General features: G+C 41.8%; 1 protein-coding gene across 2 annotated transcripts in view; it reads right to left on the bottom strand.

Moving 5' to 3' along the window:
• relt (RELT TNF receptor) overlaps positions 1-15776 on the bottom strand; it is a 32739-nt gene that overhangs the window by 2219 nt on the left and 14744 nt on the right. For both annotated transcript variants that reach the window (XM_044203586.1, XM_044203587.1), the window contains exons 2-10: positions 14803-14877; positions 14466-14558; positions 13267-13451; positions 12818-12870; positions 12427-12681; positions 4824-4904; positions 4115-4193; positions 1373-1756; positions 370-498 (exon numbers count right to left, since the gene is read on the bottom strand). In XM_044203586.1, the coding sequence (XP_044059521.1) occupies positions 370-498; positions 1373-1756; positions 4115-4193; positions 4824-4904; positions 12427-12681; positions 12818-12870; positions 13267-13451; positions 14466-14558; positions 14803-14844 (1301 nt within the window). In that variant the 5' untranslated portion in view covers positions 14845-14877. The remainder of the gene's footprint in view (positions 1-369; positions 499-1372; positions 1757-4114; positions 4194-4823; positions 4905-12426; positions 12682-12817; positions 12871-13266; positions 13452-14465; positions 14559-14802; positions 14878-15776) is intronic.

Genomic DNA, 15776 nt, shown 5'->3' with positions numbered 1-15776 from the left:
AGGGCCACATGATTACTGTAATGATGCTGATTCAGAGAGTGTTGGCACATGTTTATGAGTAGACAATAGCAAACAGAGGAAGCTCATTTCCCAAATCATTTTACAGACACTCCTTTGATAAACTGATCATACTATAATTTCCTTTCCCAGTGAAACATACTATATAATTCAGCCTTCGCCAGAAGAATGTGAGCTGGCATGCTAATGACCTCGAACCACTTTAACTCGTAAAAATTAGGAGTGTGCAATGTGGAAAGAAATAGAAAGAAATGGGGAAGGAGCGAGGCGATTACAGCAAGAAGTTACAGGGTAGAAGCGAGAATAGAGCGGAGAGGAGGAAAGTGTGTGACTGTGTGTTGCAGGTTATACCTCCTGATGCCAGATGATGAAGAGGAGCAGAAGGGTTTCCCTCCAAACAGTGAGTTCTGGTGCTCCTGGGATGATGTCTTGGTTTCCACGGAGACAGGCTTCTGCTCAGGGATCTGAGCGACTTGAAATCTGTCAGTCGAGCAAGAGATATGATCACGGTTACATTCAGATAAAATGGCAATCATGATATTATGACACTACAACACTCATGTTCTGACAGGAGTGTGAAGCTGTTTGAGAGTGTGTGTGTGTGTGCAAGGCTTAGTTACTCTTTCTAGTGTTTTTAATCATCTTTTCTGCTACTTTTTAAAATCAAGTAATTATACTGTAGATCTGAACCTGTTACATCAAAAACCCTGTGCAGTTTACAGGTGGTTCTAGTCTTTCTATAACTTAACTGGACTGTGGTAAAAGTACTGTGAATGTGTCAGCAGTGGAAGAAGTATTCAGATCCTTATTAAAGTAAGTAGATTAAGTAAAAGTAGCAATACCACAGTGTAAAAATACGCCATTACAAGTAAAAGTTCTGCATTTCAAAGTAAAAGTACATAATGCTATCAGAAAAATGTACATAAAGTACAAAAAGTGAAAGTACTCATTATGCTGCAGTATGACCCCTGTCAGAGCTGAATTGCTATAAATTATATTATTGGATTATTATAAGTGATACTGATACTAAACTGATATAATTGACTGAACTTGGTCGAGGAGGGGCTAATATTAAATAATTCTTATGTTGCTAGGTACTTTAATCTACAACACTGCATCATATTTTATAAAATGATCACATGTTAAAATTGAAAAATTATAGCTTTTAAATAAATGTAGATGAGTAAAAAAGTACAATATTTTATATTTTTATACACCAGTGATTTCTGAGTGACTGAGTGACTTTATCTTGGTAAATGAAATTGTGAAAAAGTAACAATATTATTTGCATTGCATGTCCCCATGTGTCATGTCAGTTGTGTGTTGGGTATGAAACAATAAGGCCGTGTCTCACCTCCCCACAGATAACACCGTCAGCTCTCCCTCCTTCTTCTCCTTCACTTCACTCCCTTCTACTTTTTCCTGTACAGTATTTGGCACAGCAGCTTGTGTATGGTGGGTGTCGACAAACACTCCCCCCAGCAGGGGCCTCTTCTGCTGGTCGGTGGGTGTGTCCAGGGAGGGCAGGATGAGGGTCTGGGGGGGCTTCAGGGGATCTTTGAGGGAATCCAGGGGAGGTATGAGGACAGGGGGCCATTTTCTCTGGGCGCAGCGGGTGCAGCGGTAGCCGTGTTTGGGGGCCAGGCCGGAGAGGCCAGAGATGGTGTGGAGATGGGACTGATGGGGGCACAGCCTGGGGAGGGAGCGGAACGGGGACAGGGGAGACAGCATCGGGAACCTGGAAGGAATAGTGAGGAGGAATGAACAACTGATCAGTTAAAAAAAAAAAAAATGAGGCATTTTTATATTCAATTTAGTTTTCCTAGAAATTCAAATATTGAAAAATGTAAATATTTAAAAGATGGTTGCCACATCAATAAAACAAAATAAATGACCGTTACTGGTAACTGAGAAAAAAATTTGGTCCATTCCGTATACAATAATAATAATATTAATCATCTATACTCCTCATGGTTTCTGAACAAACCACACAGCATTTCCCTCATCTTGGTCCTATATAGGGCCATACGACAGGTTGTTACTAATATCACTAAAATGCCAGTCTTGTCAGTCTAGACCATTTATGCAGATAGCCAAAAGTGTGGCTGCAATACTGTCTCTTGTGCTCCCCATTGCTTCCTAATAGATAGACACAGGATGACATTTAGCCTAACCCTTAGAAAAGCTCCAAATGTGTCCAAACATTGCCTTTACCTCTGCTTCTGTTCAGTGTGAATGTGTGAATGGAAAAGAAATTGAAATCTAAAGTTTTATCTCTTAGTGTTGTGCTCTGTGCACGTTCGCCCAGGGGTTTTTAGTTTTTGTCTTTCCATTGTTCTTTTGTGCAGAGAAAGGCAGAGCAAAAGAGATGAATGCAGCTGTGTGTCCCTGTGTTATACTGGCTAGTGGGTGACCTGTAGTAACCCCAGAACCTCCCACCACACACACACAGGATCTGAAAGCTTTCCAGATTTCTGTGTGTATACAGTGTGTGTGTGTGTCAGAATGTTCTCGAATCTAAAGCTCACATGTTACAGCAGCCCATTGAGCAGCAGCACACTGCCAGAGGCCCCCGACACCTCTCACTGTTGTAGATACTGGAGTTCATTGGATCCCAATATCATCATATAAGACTGTGAGAGTTGAACATATGTGATTCTGTGGGAAAAGCTGGGTCTCCCACAGAGTTTGGAGCATAAAGATGACAAATGATTCTTCTGTCTTTTCCTGCCAGTGCTGATAAGCATAACATGCTGAGTGCTGAGGAAAAGTGGAAACACAGGGGTGTAGACTGTGGTATAAAGAAGCATGTAGCTGGACTTGAGCAATTTTAATCGCAGCAGATTACAACCAAAGTTCCAGCCACAACTACACTTGGTCATGTAACCCGTGTGACTTCAAGCTATGTGACAGTCAATGAGCTTAGTGACAGGCAGGGTGTCTAAGCCTCATGACTCAAGAGACAGCGGTTACAACTGTGTGAGACATTCACTTCAGAGATGTGGGAGTGAGTCACTGCCAAGTGTCAGCCAACTCCAGAGCTCCACTGAGGAAAATGTAGCCAACGTGAACTGATATTAACGTTTTACTTTCCTTTTCTCTTTGTTGAAAAAGTACAAAAACAATAAATTGCAGGTGGCATTATATTGTTAAATGAGTTGAACACAACCAGTGGAGGCACAATATGGAAATATAATCCTGTAAAACACAGTTTACATTGTTATTGTCAAGTTTAGTTATACAATTCTTTTTTTTAACCACCTATGCTACAAAGTTGTCAAACTAAGTTTATTTCCCCAATAGCCATGAATTGTCAAAATACAATAATGACTGATTGCTATTGCTATGACAAAAAATAAATAAAATACAATTTCTAATTTCAGTTACAGCAAGATTAAAATTACATCATTGTGGAGAATCAAGTCAATTGCTTATGACTGTTCCATTATCCTTAAACCTGTCCAGGTTTTTTTTTCCCCACAAAGAAAAACATGAAGGATGTATCATTTAAAGGTAAAATAAAGCTTTGCATGTGATTCTGGAAGCGCTGACCATCTCTAATGAGAGCTGGAGATGTTACTGATTAAACCACACTGCATACATTACTGCTTCATAAGTAGATAAAGAAATAAAACTTGTTTGCAATGGAAAATATGCCCTGTTATGATGTTTTATATAAGGCAACTCTACTGGGAGCTTGAACCAAGGCATAATAATTTGGAATTGATTCACAGTAAAACTATGTGTAATTTTAAAGGTGGTTTTGAATCTAGGTTTATATCTGTATTCTGTGTGCAACAACAAATCCCTCGTTGTAATGTCTACAGGGAGCAGAGTAACATAGTTTCCTGCTTTCATCTCCGAAGAGCAACTTTCTGTAACTTTTGGGACGGTTTTCTCTCCCTCTCTCTACCTGAATATCCACACACACACACTCAGGCACATAGATTTGTTTTTATTAGAGCCTCATGCCAGGAGTCTCCCTCCAAATGCCTTGCTCTCTCCCAAACTGCTTGACACTGAGCAGCATAACTTAGCAAAAGTATATGAAGATGTGTGTGTGTGTGTGTGTGTGTGTGTGTGTGTGTTCTCATACCTGATTGACGAGCCTTTGCTCATGGCCATCTGTTTGCTCTCATACTCCAGCAGCAGTTCCTCTAGTGCAGCAGCATTTTCTGAAACACACACACATATACACACAAACATTCAGATGAGACTCAATCGATGATGTTGACTACTGTGAGAGTCCTTTTTTTTTTGTTCCAGTCAATACTGTAAATCAGAATAATCAAACTTGTGGTTTTAGACCATATTAGAAGTTTTTAAATATCATTCATATTTGTGCTTATTGGTGATTGATTGGAAAAGTTCCAGATCCATTGAGATCATTATAGGATTCACGTTTCTTACAGTAATACCCTGTGCACCCTACACAAATCTGAAACATTTATCACTGCTGTGGACAGCCTAAATGTGCTGTTGGCAATGTTAAAACTCTCATGTGCTGATTATTATATCTCCAGTCCAAGAACTTAGGTTACCTGCTATCTGTGAACTAAGTAACTGCCACGAGTTGGCAGATGGTGTTTGCAGTGGGGAAGTCAAACTAACAAGGGTTCAGTTTCCCTTATTTTCCCATTTCTAACATTAACCATCTAGGATGGAGATAAGGAGCGGACAGTCTGTGCAGTGGAGACGTGTCTGTGGCGTACTGTGATGACAGTCTGTTCCCCTCTAAAGCCACAAGAGATGAAATGACTCTAACCACCAGTTCATAAGTGACATCACTGCTGCTCAACACCTACCTTTCTTCTCAGTGATGAGGCGAACCAGAACACTGATGGTGTCTTCATTCAGGTCGTCAGATATGTAGGGACAACTGTTACCTAAAGCAAGCAAAAAAGACAGACAGAGAAAATGACCCTTTATCAACAGACATATATTTTACATTTTAGGTTCTAGATCCTAGATCCTAGAATGCAACCGCAAGGGGGCACAAGCCAGTGTCTTCTTGTGCCAGTCCCAAGTCTGGATAAATGCAGAGGGTTGTGTCAGGAAGGGCATCCGACGTAAAACACATGCCAAATTAAAAATGCGAATCGTGAAAATGACTTCCATACCGGATCGGTCGGGGCCCTGGGTTAACAACGACTGCCACCGGTGCTGTTGACCTGCAGGGTACCGGTGGAAATTGGACTACTGTTGGTCAAAGACGAAGAAGAAGAGGAGGAAGGTGTGTTCGTAGGCAGAGAGAGAAGAGGAAAGCTAAGAATGTAGGACTAACAGTAGGGACTTTGAATGTTGGGACTGTGACAGGAAAGGCTAGAGAGTTGATTGACATGATGCAGAGAAGGAAGGTGGACATACTGTGTGTCCAGGAGACCAGGTGGAAAGGTAGCAAGGCTAGAAGCTTAGGAGTAGGGTTCAAGTTGTTCTACCATGGGTCAGATAGGAAGCGAAAGGGAGTAGGAGTTATCCTGAAAGAGGAGTTTGTGAGGAATGTTCTAGAGGCGAAAAGAGTGTCAGACAGGTTGATGAATCTGAAGCTGGAAATTGAAGGGGTGATGTTCAATGTTGTGAGTGGTTATGCCCCACAGGTAGGATGTGAGTTAGAAGAGAAGGAGAAATTCTGGAGTGAGTTAGATGAAGTGATGCAGAGCATCCCCAGAGGTGAGAGAGTGGTGATTGGTGCAGATTTCAATGGGCATGTAGGTGAAGGGAACGGAGGTGATGAGAATGTGATGGGCAGGTTTGGTCTTCAGGACAGGAACGCAGAAGGACAGATGGTGGTAGACTTTGCAAAGAGGATGGAAATGGCTGTAGTGAACACTTTCTTCCAGAAGAAGCAGGAACATAGGGTGACATATAAGAGCGGAGGTAGAAGCACTCAGGTGGACTACATCTTGTGTAGACGTTGTAATCTGAAAGAGACCAGTGACTGTAAAGTAGTGGTAGGGGAGAGTGTAGCCAGACAACACAGGATGGTAGTGTGTAAAATGACTCTGGTGGTGAGGAAGATGAAGAGGACAAAGGCAGAGCAGAGGACGAAGTGGTGGAAGTTGAAAAAGGAAGAATGTCGTGTAGTTTTCAGGGAGGAGCTGAGACAGACTCTGGGTGGTCAGGAAGTGCTCCCAGATGACTGGACCACTACAGCTAATGTGATCAGGGAGACAGGTAGGAAGATACTCGGTGTGTCATCTGGAAAGAGGAAAGCGGACAAGGAGACTTGGTGGTGGAACGAGGAAGTGCAGGAGTGTATACAGAGAAAGAGGTTAGCTAAGAAGAAGTGGGACACTGAGAGGACTGAAGAGAGTAGACAGGAGCACAGGGAGATGCAGCGTAAGGTGAAGGTAGAGGTGGCAAAGGCCAAACAAAGAGCATATGAGGACTTGTATGCTAGGTTGGACACTAAAGAGGGAGAGGTGGATTTGTACAGGTTGGCCAGACAAAGAGATAGAGATGGGAAGGATGTGCAGCAGGTGAGGGTGATTAAAGATAAGGATGGAAATGTATTGACAGGTGCCAGGAGTGTGATGGGAAGATGGAAGGAGTACTTTGAAGAGTTGATGAATGAGGAAAATGAAAGGGAACGAAGAGTAGAAGAAGTGACTGGTGTGGAGCAGGAAGTATCAAAGATTAGCAAGAGTGAAGTGAGGAGGACGTTGAAGAGGATGAAGAGTGGAAAGACAGTTGGTCCTGATGACATACCTGTGGAGGTATGGAAGTGTCTTGGAGAGGTTGCAGTAGAGTTCCTGACTAGTTTGTTTAACAAGATCTTGGAGAGTGAGAGGATGCCCGAGGAATGGAGGAGAAGTGTACTGGTGCCAATTTTTAAGAACAAGGGAGATGTGCAGAGCTGTGGCAACTACAGAGGAATAAAGCTGATGAGCCATACAATGAAGTTGTGGGAAAGAGTAGTGGAAGCTAGGCTAAGGGCAGAGGTGAGCATTTGTGAGCAGCAATATGGTTTCATGGCTAGAAAGAGTACAACAGATGCAGTATTTGCTCTGAGGATGCTGATGGAGAAGTACAGAGAAGGTCATAGGGAGTTGCATTGTGTCTTCGTAGATTTAAAGAAAGCGTATGACAGGGTGCCGAGAGAGGAGCTGTGGTATTGTATGAGGAAGTCTGGAGTGGCAGAGAAGTATGTTAGAGTGGTGCAGGACATTTATGAGAGCTGTAAGACCGTGGTGAGGTGTGCTGTAGGTGTGACAGAGGAGTTCAAGGTGGAGGTGGGTCTGTATCAAGGATCGGCTCTGAGCCCCTTCTTGTTTGCTCTGGTGATGGAAAGGCTGACAGATGAGGTTAGACAGGAATCTCCATGGACTATGATGTTTGCGGATGACATTGTGATTTGTAGTGAGAGCAGGGAGCAGGTGGAGGAAAATCTAGAGAGATGGAGGTCTGCTCTGGAAAACAGAGGAATGAGACAGAATACATGTGTGTCAATGAGAGGGACCCAGGTGGAACGGTGAGGTTACAGGGAGCAGAGGTGAAGAAGGTGCAGGACTTTAAGTACTTAGGGTCAACGGTTCAGAGCAATGGAGCAAAATATAACACAAATACAAAAACAATGAAAATTACTTGCAGCATATTGTAGAGTATACCAATTATTACCACCTTTTGTGTATTGTAAAAAGGAATTGGCATTTTCCATATTAGATCATTAAATGTCTGAATACCAATATCACATGATGACAACTGCCATTTCATTCATCAGTTCATATATCAACCCATATTGTATATTTCAATGTACAGTATGTTCATCCTGTTCGGGTTATTTATTATATATAAAGATAGGATCCACAATATCAACACATGCATTTGCTTTTAAACTCCATTACAACAACTCACAGCTGTCAGATAGAGACAGAGTGAGTGCAGTCCATACAGTGCATGTTACTGCTGGCATATTGTGCCCCGCTGCACGATGGGACTGATAAGGATGGATGACTAAACAGCAAAGAATAGATATGCCTCCATGGTAACCCCCCAACCATCCCATAATAGCACAGCACAGTGAGGCAGCTGAGAGGAGAGTGATGAGGGCGCGCGCGGGGGGGGGTCCAGAATAGCTCACTCAGCGATCACGCTCCATTCAGCACTGTTGAAGCACCCAGGGCTCTATGTGTGTGTATGTGTGTGTGGTTTGATGTACCAGACGCCAATGCCAGGTGACTGTGTGTGTCTGTGTGTTACAGAGCAAAATGTGACTGTATGGATGCATTTGTGTCTATGTATGTTTCTGTCATGTTTTCTTGCATAATCAGTGTCAGGCTGTTGTTAGGCCACAACAATAGATCTGTCTCCACAGTGGCTGTTGCTATGCAAGGATAAGGGCATCCATTTCACAGTGTGGCACTCATTCACTTCTATATATTCGTTCAACAAAGTCAGAGCCATGTGTTCAGTGTTTCTGTGTCAGCCACATAGAGGCACCAGTCAGTCACTTTATTTTCAGTTTGACATTTGAGCTTCAGAATTTAAAAAACTCAGTTGATGTTGACCTCCAAGTTTAAAATCAGCAGTCCTGTGGAGCTAACATGGCTGACACTAAAAACTAAACTCTTTTTCACTCTGCCCTTGTGGCTGAGTAGGCTGAGCTTCATGCTGCGTAAACGCAAAGTTGCAGATGTGACTCCAGCTCACAACATTTCTTGTGTTATCAACGCCGCATTTGCCCTTTCCGTTTCTCGCCTGCAGCGTTCCTGTCTCTGCGCTCCCCGATAAGACGGATTCTGCTCTGTCTGCATCCTCTGCATTGCCAGAGTTACCTCTGCAGACTCTGATTTTAGCCCTGCCGAGCTAAGCTTGGCCTTGCTGTAATTCGTCCCCGTGGGTGTTCCAACTGAATGGAGATGATGAGAAAAGTGCTGGAGTAAGATATTTACCTCTAACCTTAGCCCAGTCAGGACTACAGTAGACAGACAGACAGCCCACTGCAACAAGGATTGTTACATAACAACAAGAGAGGGGAAGAGGGGGAGAAATAAAGTTTGCCCCTGCAGCATCCAAAGCCTCCTACTGCCCTCTGATCATTCTTTTATTCTTAATTTTCCACCTGCAGTCTTTTACTTCCTTACATTACCCACTTTCTGCCACCTTTACTAACTTTATTTGGCACCCTGCTTACGCTCCCCTCTCTTGTCCTCTATCTGTCTCACTCACGCATGCAGACTTATAACTTATCACTGCACCACTGCATCATCTGTCCTCAAAGCTATGCAGGAGGAGAGAAAGATGGGAGCTGAAAGTGAAAGAGGGGAGCTGAAAGTGAAGGAGGTGATAAGGTGTCCAAGGGACAACCCTGACTTCACTGACAACTTTATCATTGTCAAACTCACATTGGGAACTTATATAGGGAACACATATAGTCAACTTAAATAGGAAGGCATTTCTACCAGAAGACCCTGACAAGCTCTAGAAATTGACAAAGCAGACCAAAAATGGGATAGAAGAAGATAGAACAACCCAGAGAGAAACAAGGAGAGGAGAGAGGAGAAAGAAAGAGGAGACATAACCCATGAGGTGAGGACCCGACTGAATTATTAATCTAGTTAGGAAAGGAGAGATGGATGGATAGTGTCATGTTCAGACGAGAAGTGGAGGTGGTATTAGGGAGCCAAGAAATTGGATGAATGGGTATAGGAGTATAGGAGGAGAGTATAAGGACAGATAAAGGGAGCTGTGAGGAGATGGGGGTTCAGGGAGTTTCTCTTTGGGTGCAGGGACGTCTCAAGTTTCACAACAAAGTGCCAGAGATCACTGACAGAAAGACTGCTGCTATGATCTCGTCTGTCCTGATAGCACATCTTCACACAGGCTTTGTTTCAAATATATAGGCAGAGATGTGAAGTTTGAGGAGCTTTTTGACATTTTGCAATGCATTTCATTTTTAGGCTAGATTTTCTGCTAATGAAACAGATGTAACAATGATACTTAGAATGAAAAAGTACTTTATTGCTAAATTCCTAACCTTATTTCATAGTGTGAACCTTTTGTAATTTTACCATTTAGTCCAGCTCCAAGTCTGAGTAATTCTGAGAGAATCTGATGCTTTTTGAAGTCATGAGTAGTAGTTTTTTAAGTAACTGTTGGTGACTGAAATAAAGGATAATTTGATATTTGCACCTGTGAAAAACATGGCTACTTAATTCAACATTTCAATCCTAATGACACATGCAGCACGTTATCCAAAGCAGCAGGTGTTGTGCAAACATAAACAGCTTCTTGACGTGTGACGTGCTGACAGAAAGTCTGATCTGTTGAGGCGGCAGCTGTGCTCTGACGCTCCTGATGGCTACATGGCTGTCACGCAGCTTTCCTCTGAGCCCTGCACCATCAGGTGAGTGAGGGCATAGCCAGCTTAGCCTTTAAATCTGTTTACTCTTACACACTAAATGACAGTAACTGCACAGATACACAGGCATAAAAAAAGAGTAGCAAAATAGTAAAAAAACAAAAAAAAAGAAATACATAAAAATAATACTTTAAAGTAAATTAGTTATTTAACTTGATGAGCTCTTTATGTAGCCTCTGCAAGTCAATGGCAGTTTAAAGAAATAGTTAGACATTTTGGGAAATATGCCTTTTTGCTGTCTTGCTGAGAGTAAGATGAGAAGATTGATACCACTTTCATGTCTGTCCGTTAAACATGAAGGTACAGCCAGCAGGCGGTTGGCTTTTCTTAGCATAAAGACTTTAAGCAGGGGGGAAAGAGAGCTAGCCTGGCTCTGTTTATTTATTTATTGAATATGATTTTTTTTTGGATAAAACATTACTGCTGCATTAATGTGTGTGTTGCATTTTACTGCTGTAGATGTTAAAGTTTGAGCTAATTTGACCCACTTTATATACTGTTGGCCAGTTTAATCTACAGCAATGCATCATATTCTGTAAGATCATCGTACGTTTGTCTCGTCGCTGTCCTGTGAGAACCACGTATCTCTAAAAAGTTAACTTTTCATGGGCTTTGTGACGATGCATTTTCCAGCCAATCCAAGGGGCTTTAAATAGTTTATTTAGCTAAAGAAGTAGGAGTATAAAGTTGCATAAAATGGAAGTACTGAAGAAAAGTACCTCGATATAGTACTTAAGTACAGTACTTACTGTTTACTGCCGTACTTAGTTACATTCCACCACTGGCTTTAAGCTATGTCCACTTTTTGTGTGGGGCAACCAAGTGAACACAATAGCAAGTTTGCAATGTTTGCTCTGACTCACATTTTGAGTCAGAGCAAAAATTTGTCCAAATGCCTCATAGCAGACATAGGTTATCAAAATGGCATGTGTTTTATGTGGAAATGTAGCAGGAAGTCCATTGTGTATCCTGTCCCACAGTTTAAAAAGGCTGCTATGAGCACTGCAAAAGATAACATATCCCTTGTGACTTAAGGGTTTTACCTGCTATACAAGCCTGAGAACCACACAGGTACTGTACATCAAGTATAATAGACGCATAAAGGAAATATGGGTGTACTTCCCACATTGTGTGCATGGCAATTAAGTATGTACAGAAAGTATAGATGGTGTTTGCTTCACCATCAAGTTCAAACCAGGTGTTATGACTGCCACAGGTGAGTTCACAAGAACAGATTTCTAGAATCAAAGAGAAAAAAAAAAGATTTCCATTTGGGTCAATGGCTGAAGTACTCCAGGTGTCTGAGGAGTCCTCCGGGACAATAAAGGACAGCAATAAAGAGCACTCGTGTTACTCTGAGACTACTACAAACCACAGAGATCGGGTGTGGTAACTCAACGCTTGTTTTATTGTTTGATCCCTCTGTATCTGTCTTTGTCTCTCTATCTTTCTCTCTCTAAACTCTCTTTAGTTTTCCATTTATTGATATCTATCACTCTTTCAGTTAATACCCCCCCATCTCTCTTCATACTTCTTTCTGTGTTTACCCAGGTCAGTTTCTCTCTGACGTCAGTAGTGGAGTGAGTTGATGGGAATGGTTTTTCCCCCTTTTCAGATAGGAAAATCACAAGAATAATAGCGCGTGCTTAGGAAAACACAGCTTTCATGACTTGTAATGATCCCTGCAAGGTCAAAGTTGAAAGAGATTGTTTTTAAAAAGCCTCCCATGTAGGTTTGCGTGCAGTCACATCACAGAGATACATGGACTGTGGCTGCACACAAAGACACTGCCCTTTGGGCTTGGCTTGGCTTTGCCCTGACTCCTGACAACACTTAACCACATCCTGTGCATGCGTGTGTGCTAATTTGGCATTTTTATGGGCGAACGTGACAACAACCTGAACATAAATGCTAGTTTCACTCTCCCTGCCACTTTCAATCTTTTGCTCTTTTTTTATAACTTTTTTTCTCCTTTCATTTCCTGTCTTCACTCTCTCATTCTAAAACGTTTGTCTTTTTCGCAGTTTCTGTCATGTCATCACTCTCACCTTCTTTCTGTGGTGTGGCAGTTTCTTCATCCCCTCCCTCCTTGTCAGCAGAGCAGCGGTATCCCTTCTTCTTCAGGATGTTGCAGATAAGGATACCCAGCAGACCCATGACGCAGAAGATGGGCACCAAAGCGAACACAGCGTACTCTGCCGTCTTCTCCTCAGCACTGCGTACCACCGTGCCGTTGACCGGCCCTCCTGCACCGCTGGATGGACCTTTACCCACTGTACGGACCGTTCTGACATGCAAAGATGCTGAGAGAAAGGAGAAGAAACAGAGAAAAAAGAGAGCAGGATGTAAGAGCAGAAACACTGTCCTATCTCCATAATTGGATGATTGATGAGCAGTATGTGAAGCTCATCTTCAGACACGCTGCAGGAGCATGCTTACTTCTCACACAGGGACTTTGGCTGGAAACTTCCCCTGTGGCAGTGGAGTGAAACCTGCAAATGGAAAAAGAAAGAAGAGAAAAGAGCATAATTAAAGAGATGGAAAAAGAAAAAGTTGGGGACTATTTTACAATGAAAGAATGAATCAGCGGTTTTAGCCAGTGGCATATTTTGCTTGGTGCTTGATGTTGCCTGCCCATTGTGGTGAATGACGTAGTGCATGTGTGTTTGTGTGTGCGGGTGTTTTCTTGTTTTCTCAACATAGAGAAAATGACAGGACTTAATTTAGAACAAATAAAAGTTTACGAGGTACATGTTCAAGCAAAGCACTTTGAATGTTAAGCCTACAGTTACATTGAACTGTGGGTGGATTAACAAGCAGACAGGTAGGCCGACGACAGACAGACCGAGACAAACATACAAACTGAGAGACAGACCGGCAACCCTTACCCAGGCAGACAGTCCCCACAGACTGCATCAGAGGTCGCATTGCCAGGGGTTGCAACCTTACGGCTGAGGATCTTGCAGGAGGCGTGTGGATGGCAAAGTTCAGAGTCGAATGCGTGTGAAAAGCTTCCAGTTGGGCACAATCGGCATTGCACTTCCTCTGTTGGACTTTGGATCTGCCCACAAGCCTGGCAAGACAGAAAACACTTCTAATCTCAGAAAAGAGGCTAAAAAGAGTCTGCAAAAGCACAAGTGAAGCATCCCTCTGGTGCTGTTAAAGGGTTAGAGTCTAAAACTTGAAATAAGTTTTAATGGCACAATGGGTAGCTTTTAATTATAAGCCCTGTCTCTGTGTTAACTGGAATTAAAACAATGGTATCTTGATCAATGATATCTATCTACCTTTATAGACTGTTCAACAAAGGTAAATACAAATCTTTAAGTAATGAATGGTAGTTTTGTTGTATTAGTAACAGCATGTGATCTACAACAACTTCATGAAGACAACCTGCAAGAAAAGAGAAACATGACACACCTTGACAGAAATCCCCCTTTTACTTATAAAGCAATCTCATACATGTCTGCCATCATTAAACACTGATTTATGGAAGCAAATAACTTGATTTATGTTGACTGTTGTGACCCTAAACATAAATTAGAAGGTTAAAGAGGAGTTGCATTCAATGTGCAATATTAAAAAAAGATCTCTAAATCTCCAGCATGGGCCTTTATACATAGTCAGGTGGTGGGAATAAACTTTTTTAACTACAGTGACTCACTAAAAATGTGTATGTATAGCACTTAATTTGGTTACTGCAAATAAAAATTCATGCAATGTTCTTTATCCCAAGGTTTGGTGATTTGTACAGTAATTTGATGAGATTCTGAGAGGAGCCAACATTTGGCTGTAGCTCAACATGCCAGTAATTTTCACTCTCTGTCCTATCCGTTTCCTATAAGCTCTACATTATACAGAATAAGGAGAAATGCACCCTTCTGAAAAGTAAAATTAAAACAGTTAGACAGGGGAGGATAATGGGTGAAAGTTTGTAGTGTCAAAGGGGACAAAACATGTATTAGAAAGAACGCAAAAGCACTTGATAGCAACAGATACTGTAATAGCAGAGATATAATGTACAAAAAATTTCCCTCAAAGCAGGTTAAGTTGTTATTAATCATTTTATTTCAGTTTATAGTCTCACCTTGGAAGGCTGCTGGCCAGCAGGGCATTGCAGACACACACATCCTTCCCCCCACCGACACTGCACTGCTGCAGTCCCGCCATAGCCAAACACCTGGAAGACACACATACACACACACACACAAGCTCATGAGTCAGTGGAGGTTTGCAGTAAAAGTGAGTGCACACACTTATTAAATCATGACGTACATGCCACCTGGGTCTACAAGGGGTCAAACTGGATTGTCAGATGCAAAGAACAACACACATACTGCCTTAAAAGTTCACACATCCTATTTTGTTTTATTTTTTTGCATAAACACACACACAAAAACAAACAAACACATGCACATATTTACCATGAGAAGGACAAGAGCTGAGCTGCAAAGGTGGTTCCTCATCTTCTTCAATGTATTCTTCTATGTGCATATGATCTAAAGGAGAGAGGAGACAGAAACAGGTGAGAAAAAGGGTTAATCACATTTTAAAACACGGACATGGTCCACAGTTACTGCATACATGAGTTTTAAAGTGCATAATAAAAATCAACCTTGTCATCTCAGTCAATGCGACTGTGGCCTTTTTGCAAACACAATTTATTGACTTTTGTCAATAAAGTGCCAACAAACGTTTTCTAGTCAGATATGGATGATATTTAACAACATGACATTTCACAACATAACTGATGACATTAAAACCAATTCATTCTGTCGCACACACACATACACACATACAGTACATGAGCATACACACTCACACAAAGCCACACACGCTCAGATGGCAAAAAACACCTGAGTCATTTTTGCGACTCATCCAGAGCGCAGTGACCCGAGTGACAGGGAGGTAAAGAGCAGTTGTAAATGCCGTAAATAACATTTAAAATGAATCAGGTTCTTTTTATGGACAGGAGTGAATGAACCAGGGCTTTTCTGCAGCTATTTTTGGGCCATAGTGCTCACATACACATTTAAAAGCACTTATGCTACAACATATTCATTTGCCAACAAACGCTGACTTTCTCAACACTTGACATTAGCCACTCCTGGGAGTAGTATTTCCTGACATTTAGGCAAGAAATGTATTTTTATGGATTCATGTAATCAAAAAATTAGAATGATTGTACTGCTTTATTTTGCAGAACAAGTGTTTTTTAGGATTTCGAAATAAATAAAAGGAAAAGCTCAACTAGGACAATCTTTGAGTCTGCACTGATGGGTCATGTGTTTGAATCTGTGTGCCACAAGTTACTATATTGCGTTACAGCAAAACAATGTTGTCATCTCTAAAGTTAGCTATTTACAGTCAGAAAATATTTGGTAACAGCTTATTTAAA

This window comes from Siniperca chuatsi, linkage group LG7 (genome assembly GCF_020085105.1).
Source record: "Siniperca chuatsi isolate FFG_IHB_CAS linkage group LG7, ASM2008510v1, whole genome shotgun sequence".
Classification (NCBI taxonomy): domain Eukaryota; kingdom Metazoa; phylum Chordata; class Actinopteri; order Centrarchiformes; family Sinipercidae; genus Siniperca; species Siniperca chuatsi.
The sequence above is the reverse complement of the archived record's forward strand: the minus strand, read 5'-3'. Positions and strand labels throughout refer to the sequence as shown.